At 32.9% G+C, this 11244-nt stretch overlaps 1 protein-coding gene across 2 annotated transcripts in view; it reads left to right on the top strand.

Annotated features, from left to right (window-relative positions):
* Window positions 1-444: 444 nt before the first annotated feature.
* Window positions 445-11244, top strand: part of LOC110031511 — a 33824-nt gene continuing 23024 nt past the window's right edge. The window contains exons 1-3 of one of the 2 annotated variants that reach the window (XM_020734747.1): window positions 445-634; window positions 5008-5817; window positions 5897-6198. In XM_020734747.1, coding sequence (XP_020590406.1) covers window positions 5013-5817; window positions 5897-6198 — 1107 coding nt within the window. In that variant the 5' untranslated portion in view covers window positions 445-634; window positions 5008-5012. Of the gene's footprint in view, window positions 635-1101; window positions 1126-5007; window positions 5818-5896; window positions 6199-11244 lie in introns of those variants that run through there. The other variant, XM_020734748.1, reaches the window with a different exon arrangement.

The following is an 11244-nucleotide window of genomic DNA, read 5'->3' as shown; positions in this document are numbered from 1 at the left end:
CTTTTTGTCTTAAAAATAAAATAAAATAGAGACATTTACATGTATATACACTCCTAACACTTAAATTTTGATTTTTATATTTATATCACATAAATTTTTTATATTACATAAAAATATCACTAATTTGCTTTTAAAAAATGAAGTACATTATTTCATGTCTAGATAATATGAAATATATGTAAAAAATTAAAATTAGATGTTAGATATATCAGAAAATAAGAAATGAGTTGTATGCCCATAATCTTATAATAAAATAAACAAGCAACTAAATTTGGGGACAAAATAACCCACGAATAACGAGTGGACTGCGACAGTCCCCACGGTGCCATAACCGGTCCAACCCGGTCTCAACCACGCCTAACAGCAGTATGACACTGGTCAAGGGCATTCTTGCAATTATTGGTGAAATGAACAGCTGTAAAAATAAGCGCAGAGCAAGCCCCGAGCAATTTTGGGCCGTCAATTTTCTTCCTTGAGATTGGTACATCTGCGGATACAACCCTCCGAATGCGGATCACTCCCAGCATCTTTGAAGGGTTTTTGCGACCCGGAAGACTCGACCAGCCACTTCTGTAGCCGCCGTCACCGTCTTCCTCTTCGTTCTTCACTCTTCACTGGCCGACGCATTCGTTCGGTATGCTGCTCTACATCCATATCGATTTCTTATTTTTATGCTCTTTTGCTTTGGTTTCTACTGCTTCCTTTAATTTTCCATCATTGCATGCTAGATTCCTGAGGTTCTTCCTAGGGTTTTTATTCATTGCTCCATATCATTCTTGTTCGGATAATAGAGGCTGGTAAGCGGAGTTGTGATTCGTTTCCATGTGCCTCCGAATCAGCTAGGTCTACATGGTTCATGATTTTGTTTTATTTTAACTCGTATTGGACTTCTAATGCTATTTGCTGAATTTTCTCCTTTGTTGGGAGCTATGTAGTTTGAGATTTTCGTCGGGGGCAAGATAGTTTGTGAAAATGCAGAGGACCTAAGTGACCGAGACAGGGGCTGCTTGATGAATTAAATCAAGTTGAATGATCCATTAATACTTGTAGGGATTTATTTGGTTTCGTGCAGTAGCTTGGTAGTAAGATGATCTCCTCCAGGTGTATGTTGCTCATATTAATTTTGTAAGAATCTACTACCTTGCTCTGAAATATGATATGTTCTTTTGCTCTAGTTTCCTATCCTTGCTGCATATTGCAACAAGTAGGGATTATATGATTTCTTATTGATATTATATGTATTCTGTACCTTAAAAATCTTTGTAAAAATTCAGAAACAAATGATGTTGGCAATGGAAGCTCTTCTAAGACAGGCTTTCCTCTGATAGAATTCTATCCTAAATTAAACAACAAAATTAATCATAACAATACATGGATTCATCCAGCATAAGCAAAGAATTAATGCATAATAATGCATGGAATAATCCTATGTAATAAAATGAACTAATCAGAATATTTCATAGAATCATCTCTCATGGGTAAAATTCTAATGCATAGAATTGCCTATTGTTGGTAATTCATTATTCCCCATTATTTGGATTGTGGAATTTGATGTTCAACTTATAGAGAAATAATTGGAAGTAATCACTTTCTAGAGTTTTGATGAAGCTCTGTTCAACATAACGTGTGAAGCAGGACACAAAACTCTTGCGGTCAGTTGTTTGTGGATTCCGCTATCGCCGGAGATGATTGAGTGCCTCTTTTAATTGTTTATTTCTAATTTTGTTTTCCTTTATTTCTTTAGGAAGTTTTCTTCCTTTGTTTATTTCTTTTTGGTTCTTACATGTTTCTCCAGTGTCTATTTACATATTTTCTATGAGGGGACTTTTATATATGTTGTGTAGGTTTGAATTTTTTGTTTTCTTATTTCATGATTTGAGAGACGTTTATCTGAATTTTTTTCATCGGAGTACTTTATCCTCCTTTTGCAAGTGATGTATTTGTATCTTACGTAGAAAAAGGTGGTAGAACCTTTTTATCACTTGTATCTTGCTGTTTTATCATCTGACTTGCTAATTTCATCGAGGATAGTTGCTGATGACATTGAACCTACTGTGTAACAACAGATTTATCCTCAAATCCTTTTCAAACACCACCGACTCCACATGTTAGCCTTGTCTAGCTATCCATAACCTCTTCTCCGCAAATCCTTTTCCCAAACATCTTCTATGAGCTCTAGAATGGTATCATCTAGTATTAGAGCCATTTTAACTTATATTTTAAAGATTTCCTACACCTAAATCAAGAGTCTATACAATCTAACCTAACGCCCCACAATTTTTTTCCCTCATACACCTAGAGTGATTTGCCTGCTTCTTTCGTGGTCACCCTGTTATGTATGTGCAAGCCAAACTACTGCCCTAAATCCTGCTTTGGGTGCGTCCCACCCTAACTCACTAGTGCTTGACTTGACTCTCCCCTGCGCCCTATCCAATGAAGAAGGAGAGGGCTGACCTATTGATGCCCAAGCCAGTTTGAAACAACTCCTGACCTCACATAACGAGCAAAGTTGTTTCTGAGAAAGGGGCAAGTCTCAAGGTTAAAGTGTGCTCTTTGAATGTTACTTTGCATCCTTATAATGAGTGGTTTTTTTGGGTTATGGCAGGACTTGAACTTGCGACCATTAGATTAAAAGCCCAATGTTCTACCAACTGTGCCATACACCCAATTTGACAATCAAGGTTGGTGCGGAAATAAGGGCGGCTTCGCCCCTTTTCTTCTTGACTTTCAAAATCAAACTCTTGTCTTTTCTTCTTATCATATCACAAGGGCATGGCTCTGTATGAGGCTCATACCGTGGAGAAAGTCTGGGAGTCTTTTCCACTCGTTGAAGATTCTTTTTGAAAAAGAAGGTCAACGGGGGAGACTACAGTTGCTCTCACTCAGACTATATACAAAAAAGTAAGGCGCTAGCTTTGAGGTGGGTTCGACCATTCACTTAGCCCTAGGCCTAATCCTAACCCCAAATCATATCTTCCTTTTCTATCAAAAATTTTATTTGAAGAATAGGATTTCATGCTGTCGATAAACTATCAACAAGATGTTTAGGAGCTCATTATGGAGGACATGTAGCGGGAAATCCTCCAATTGCAATAGAGTCTTGTCGCCTTTAGGATGAGACAATCTGGTGAGATCACCCGTAGCTACAACAATGATACACCGAAGCGAGAGGAGAAAGTGAATCCCTTATACCAGGTAGTGTCCAATGAGGAAAACTATTATCTCAACGATTTTGCATACTATATCAGGGAAGCCAAAATTGATTTGCCAAATTTTGATGGTTACATTGATCCATACGAATTCATTTAGTGGTTCCAGGTTGTGGAATGGGTATTTGAATACTAGGATATTCCACCGTACAGAATGGTAAAGCTAGTTGCATTAAATTAAAGAGGAGTGCATATTTGTTGTGAAAAAAATTGAAATGCTTATGCTAGTGAGAGGAAAAACCATAATCAAAGCTTGGTCTTAAGATAAAGAGGGAGATGCAATGTATGTATCTCCCAATACATTACATTATAAGACTTGTTCTTGAGGGAGGCTTCATCAATTACAATAGAAGATCTCTCAATAGAGGAGTACACAATTGAGTTCGAATAATTTATGTTGAAGTTTGAGCCAGTGGAGCCTTAGGAGAACACTATAACTCGATATTTTGAGGGATTGAGATCATCCATTGCAATGTGGTCCAATTACAACAATGTTAGACATTGCTGGATGTTCAGACCCTAGTTCTGAAGGTGGGGAGACACACCGTAGTATCAGGTCCATATCAACCTTCATAATTGGGTTTTGAAAATTGATCTGGAACGTCCGGTTTGACCGTGAACAAGTCACAAGTTTGATTTCAATTGACATAAAAACTTCTCCCACGTTGAACCAATTAGAACCGCATTGAACCAATGATTCAACTTGTGAACCTGGTTTGAAAGAGCCGTTCAATTCATCTTAACCTAAACAATTATGCGGCAAATCGAGCAAAACTAGAAAAGTACCCTTGCGCATGTATACCCCCATTCGTTGAGTCAAGTATCGCGAATGCCGCCTCATCCATCCAATCGCCACAGTTCTTAGCTTGGTAAGACTTGAATCCATGCCGAAGGAACTTGCAACGCTAGCGCTTTTACCATTGGTTTTGTAGGAGACTATGAGCTATTTGAGGTTGGAGAAGATGACAGAGATGTGGTCAAATTAGCTTGCCAGTCCCCAATTGGGCATTAGTTGGAGTTAATCTTACCCTTTTTTCTTCTTCTTTTGCAGTAGGGACAATACCCTCGTTCGAACTTCGAAGATTTCTTGGGAGAACGTTTGGAAGCTTACGGATGGAGAGGTCTAGCTAAGCAAGTAGATCAGGAATTTCATTCATTCTCTTTTCTTTTCACCCATTGTTCAAATTTAGCATTCCTATGTTTCCTCGATCATTATTTAAAAAACTCATTTGGCATCAACAATTACTGAGAAATGGCATTTCACTTCATGAATGAGGATCTTGACCTTTTTTTCTTGTAAGATTTACATTCACACCACACTTAAATTTGCCCTTTACAGCATGATGTATATCACACTTTTACTCATTAGTAACTCAGTATTATTCTTCTAAAGGTTTTTATACAAAATGGATAGTTTGCCTTCATCTGTTTGTTAAGGAACTAACATAGTAGTTTGCCTTCATCTGTTTTTTAAGGAACTAACATAGTTCCTACTATAGAAGAAATTTTTAGTCATTTAAATGAGTTGTTTAAGTTAACATATGATTTATATTTCATGATATATTTTTCATCCAATACATATTATGCTATTATTATATCATTTAAATTTTATTTAATTTTTTTTAAGCTATGATGTTACTCAGTTGTTTTTGCCATTATAGCTAGAGATGCATATCACACTTTTTTTTAAATTTGCCCTGACCTCACACAACGGGTGAAGTTGTTGCTGCCTATGGCTTGAGTTACTCTGACTTATTAATTTTAAATATTCTGACATATTAACTGTTGTGACCTCTAGCAAAAATGGCAACAGAAGATTGCAAGGACTTGCTTTCCAGTGGTAATCAGTCTGAAAATGTTGAAAATGACCTTTATAACGATGTTAATATTATGGCAACTTCATTTACGAGTGAACAGAATGAAGAAGCTTTTCTGATTGCTCTTGAAGACAAGAATGCTGAAGAAGTTAAGGCAAATGCTGTGCTGAAAATGGCAGCAGAAGTTTCAATGAAGTTAGTTGATGGGCATGACAATACAGATGAACTGGGTGACAATGATGTTGAAAATGACAAGAAGGTTGAAGCAGTAAATAGCTCTTCCAACAAGGAAACAAAGAAAATATTAAGGAAAAGGAAGAAGAATGCTGAAGACATCTCTGGTAATACTCTGTCATCTCCTTCCAAGACGCCTAAAAAGAAGACGAGTAATGTGAGTGCCATTAGGATAAAAGGATTGTCACCTTGTGATAAATCTACTGAAGGGAATGCGGAGAAAGAAGTCGAAACTGATGGCCAACCAGAATCCATTGGAAAGGCTGATGATGAAGTGGAGAAAGTAGATGATAAAGATGTAAAAGTTGGTGAGAAGGTCAAAGGGGCAGTGAGCAAAGCGGTCAGAATCGCAAAGAAGAAAATCGATGCGAAGCCTAAAGCTGGGAGTTCCAATGCTGAGCCAGCTCCAACTAAATCATCAAATGTTGCAGTTGTAGAAGCTTCTTCTAGTATGAAAGAAAATGCAAAACCAAATGTAAAAAGTGATGAGAATCCTGCATCTGCCACAAAAAGTGCCGTTCCTACAATCGAGGAAAAGGATGCAGAAGGCACAAAAGGTAAAAATATGAATAAGTGCAAGAAGAGGGTAGCTGTTAGTTATACTTCTTTTAGATGCTAATAAAGTGAATAATGCAGATAAACCAACTTCTACAAAGAAACATTTAACTGGTGATGATTCTGCAGAGAAACAATTAAAGAAGGTTGATGGTATGGGCTTGATATTTATGTGTAATGCTAAGACCAAGAAAGATTGCTTCAAGTACAATGTTTTTGGTCTCCCAGAAAGCAAGAAAGCGCTAGTAGCAAAGATTTATAAGGGTATGAGATTATTTTTATTTGATTTTGATCTTAAGCTGCTGTATGGAATCTTCAAAGCTGCTAGTCCTGGAGGCTACAATATTGAACCTAAGGCATTTGGTTCAAAATTCCCATCTCAGGTTAGGATGTGTTCTTCGCTTTTAATTTCAAATATTTAAAACTTGAACGTTCTTGTAGTTATTTATTCCATACAAATATTTTATTTTTTACTTGTGATTGAGTGGCATATGAAGATAAAGATGCGCATTATTGCTTTATTGAGATTGATGCATCCCTCTAGCATGTAATGTATAGTTACATTCGAGCAAAAGATACAAAAATATGCATTTTTGGTGGGAAACAGTCTTTTATTCTCATTATTTCTAATAAGTCTGATGAAAACTGAAAATGGTTTGAATTCAGTTTAAGTGAGATGATTTGTGTTTATAACTGGCACCAACAACAAAAAATTACAATCACGAAGTCATAGAATATGATTCTGGAATATAGAATAAGGCTTAAAAACATTTTAGAATAAGCTAAATTAGAATACAGCTAGCTATCAGGATTGGCACTTCAATAACCCAAACCCCATAGGAAACGGAGGATAGGAGAAACCATGAAAGAGCATAGCAATGTGAACCATTGAAAGCCATCACAGGGAACTTCAAAATTATGAGAAACCTCTTTAATTACTAAACAATTGCATAAATAAGTGAAGTACCACAGTATCGATTATTTTCATCTTGGACAAATTCATCTTTGATGAACAATTTAGCTGATATTCTTCTAACAAATAAGAATTTAATCATTGAGTTTTTCTTTGTAAACTTTCTGAACCGTCACATGCATTCCTATCTCTTGACTTCAAAATATACCTTTGTTATGCAACATCAACATGACATGATTTCACTGCTTACACCACTGACAATAGCTTCAATACGATTAACAGTATGATTGTTTGGGAAATGTATAAAGGATTTATTGGACACAAAATTAAGAGGCGGAAATGGAGAACATTGATGTTTTTTGGTGCAAAGCAGGGTTAAAGACATTAAAGTTTGGGCCTATAGTATATGATATAACATGATTTATAACTTTCATGCATTCACCCAATTCATTGCATAAATTTATATCCTTATATTTTTTTTTGTACTTAATTTCGTGATGGTTCTTGGGGGAAACCTTTTTTCATTTTAAAAAAATGATCTTTTCACTTTCATTGAATTCTATATGTGCGTTATAAATGTCTTCATTCTTATCACACTATTAGTCGGTAGAGTACTAGGATATATATGTGTTTTGATGAAATTCTTATTTTGCTTTCTAGTGGATACACTATGGATAAATCTGAAAAGGAAACATGATTTGATGATGTGAATTGAATATTTGTATGGTTACATAGAAACTTTTTTTGATAAATTACTAACCACACAACAACAACAACAACAACAACAACAACAACAACAACAACAACAACAACAACTGGCTACATGAATCCTTTTTCTCCATTGTCTTCTATTAAGTATCATATTTTCATTTAATTCTTTAAATTATGATCATATTTATAAACATGCCAAAATTTTTTTAGGTCTACCTCTACCTATTTTAACATAAGTCAAATCTAGAATGTCTACTCTGCTCACATGATCACTAACTGGTCAAAGTTTAATGTGACTAAACCATCTAAGACGACTCTTTGTAATCTTGTCTGCTAATGGAGCTATTCCAACCCAAACTTTACGAATATATTTGTTTTGTATTTTGTCTCTTAAATTTTAAAGCTACTCATCCATCTAAGCATTTTCATCTCAGCAACGCTTAACTTATTTTATGGATCTCTTTTATAGGATAACATTATGCATCACAAGGCATTACAAGTCTCACCACTATTTTATAAAATTTTCCTTTTAAGTCCAAGCATTACTTTTCTATCAACAATAGGCTCGATGCATTTCTCCACTTTAACCACCCAACTTAAATTCTACTAATAACATCATCGTCTATATCACCTTCCTTTGAACAATTGACTCGAGATATCTAAATGTTCACTCCTTCTAATGATTTGATCACCTATTTTTATACTTCGCCACTAAATCTACAATTACTAAAATTATATTTGATTTATTCAATTGTAGATCTACTCAAAAGAAGGCCTTTTGACCCTAAAGTTGACATCAATAAGTATTTCATGAACTCTTTCTCTAGTTTTATCTACAAGAACGATATCATCCGCAAAAATCATACACCAAGGTATATGCTCTTGTAAATGTCTAATAAGAGCATCCATAACTATAGAAAAAGATATGGCCTTTAAGCAAATCCCTGATGTAATCCAACTGAATTTGGAAAATACTTTTTCAATCGAAAATACTTTTTCAATCCTTTTACTTTTTCAATCCTTTTTTTGTTCGAACACAAGTAACAACTCTGTATACATATCTTTAATGACTTAAATATAAGTCATCTCTACATTTTTTTCTAGAACTTTCCAATGAACTTCTCTTGGAACATTATCATAAGCTTTTTCTAAATCAACAAAATTCATGTGTAGATCATCCTTACTCACTCTCTACTTCTCCATCAAACCTCTCAATATATGAATAACTTCCATAGTGCTCGACATAAATTCAATCCGATTTGAGAAATCTTTGTATCACGTCTTAACCCATAATTTTAATGTATGACACATTTACTTAATTTTTCTATAATTTGTACACTTATGCATCCCCATTATTCTTAAAAATAGGAACCAAAATACTCTTTCTTCGCTTCTCAGACATCTTTTTTTAATTTTTAAAATAATATTGAAATAATTTTTAAAATAAAATTGAAAAGTTCAGTAAACCATGAAATTCCCAAATCTCATAAATATTCTCACACTTGTATTCAATACCATTAGATCTTGCTGATATCTCACCAATCATTTTCTTTAAAGCCTTATCAACTTTCTTTTTTAGAATTTGGTTGATAAAAATAAAAAAATTATTATTCTTAACAATATTAAGACCATTAATGTTGATCATATTTTCGAAATCATCATTGAATGATTTATCAAAATATCTGTCACTTATGTTGAATATCCTCATCTAAGAAAAATACTTTTTAATTTTCTTCTTTAAGACACTTTATTTGAATTAAAACATTACTTTTTTTTTGTTTGGCTAGTTTATATTTATATCATTCACTCTCTAAATTATATAATTTATTGTAAAGATAACTAAAAATATAATTCTTAGTATCACAAAGTATTCTTAGTCTCCTTACAGATCACTTCATATTTTTTTAGTTATCTTAGATTTTACATTTAAATTAATTTTTATGTCAAAAGTTCTATATATTATCTTTTTTTGCACATTATTATTTCACGACCAACTATATATATATATATTGATTCTCTAAGTGCATGTTTAATAGTGTTTGTTACTTTATCCCGGGATAATATTAGCTTATTCATTAACATTCTAAATTTTAAGATCTTGAAGTTTACTCATAAAAATAGTTATATTTGTGTTTTTTAAGCGTCTCTATTTAATTCTATGATAATATTTCTTTGTATTTTTATCTTTAATGTTAAGTACTTAAATTTTCACTTGAAATGATGTTACAATTTTTACAACATTGTCGATTCTCATAAGAAAATAATCAATTTATGTTTTATTAGATTAATTCTTGGAAGTGATTATATGCTTATCTCTTTTTTTTGTACAATATTAGCAATTACAAAATCAAAGCTAAAGCAAAATTTAATTAGTGAGATAAAGACTTGTTGCTGTTGTTGAAAGCAAAATCCAATATAGCTTTACCTTTTTTATTATCATTTGTATTAATTTTTCTAGGTTATTCTAAATTTTTTTTTGAACGGTGCATAACACTTATACTATTAAGAATCTTAGTATCAACGATAATCTTTAGAACTGTAATTCTATCCCTAATTTTATTAATTTATACATCATTATCTTTCAAACTCTTTTCTATAATTACACCTACATCATTTTTAATATGAATCCCGCCTGAAAATCAAAGTTTAAAACATAAGTTATCAATCTTCTTGCTTTTTCTTCAACACATTTTGTTTTTTGAATGCATAAGATATTTTTCTTTTTATGAATTATAATATCTACTAATTCCGTTAATTTACCTGTAATTGTACTTATTTTTTAGGATGCTATCCTAATATTAGTTGCATGGACTAACTTCTTTTCTTGCATCCATCCATAACGTGAGGACTCTTGTTTATTTAACATTACCCCCAAGCGCCAGTTTAGCAGCCCTTGCACACTTCTTACTGTATCTAGATCATACAGTGCGTCGCTTTCAGCGGATACTAGCATCTTTGCAATGATTTAAATGATTTATGTCATAATTTTTTGACAAAAAATTTATGCTAGCTATTGACCACTTAACACAAGCCTTCATTTTCTCGTATCCGGGGCTTGGGACCCGACAATGACAGTGTTAAATGAGTAATAAGTTTAATTAAAATAAATCATGTTTAAAATTTCCTTAAAGAAAGCTACTCAAATGATTTAAAAACTTGACTAAGTGAATTAGCTACATTTGGAATTAACAGGGCAAAAAAATTGTTTGAATTTTTGGTTTTGTTTAGGCATTTAGGATGAATACATTCAAGAACATGTTTGTCTTCTGTAAGGGTTATGAATTTATAATTAAACTTTAGAAATAACAAATAATAAAGACTATTGTTTTTGATTGATTGACCTGGTGATAATATCAATAAATAATTTTGCAATTGTTATATTATCGCTTGTTCAATTGATTTATAACTCCAATAGCTATGTTTTGTTTAATTTCAAATTCAGGTATTGATTTAGGTTTTTAACTCGTGTATAGATTCTGTTTGTGATAGCATTATGTTTTTGTTTTACCGATTTTTTTTTCTTTTTTCAACAAAAAATAGAAGTACTTATGAAATATGAATAAACATATTTTTAATAAGAAAAAAATGTGCTAAGTAGGTCTTTTGGTTTTGATATAATATTTTTTTTTAGGTTTATTTTTTTATTTGCAATTCTTGGTTTTGTGTGTATGTAGGATCATGCTAATCACACGATAGATTCTATTTCTAGCATAAGTTAAACTTTAGGCTCTTCTTTCGATCCTTATTTATTAAGTTTTGATTGGTAATTGCAAGAATATATATATATATATATATATATATATAA

The sequence above is a fragment of the Phalaenopsis equestris genome, unplaced genomic scaffold, assembly GCF_001263595.1.
Source record: "Phalaenopsis equestris unplaced genomic scaffold, ASM126359v1 Scaffold000835, whole genome shotgun sequence".
NCBI classification, from domain to species: Eukaryota; Viridiplantae; Streptophyta; class Magnoliopsida; order Asparagales; family Orchidaceae; genus Phalaenopsis; species Phalaenopsis equestris.
This window is presented reverse-complemented; position numbering and strand designations above follow the sequence as displayed.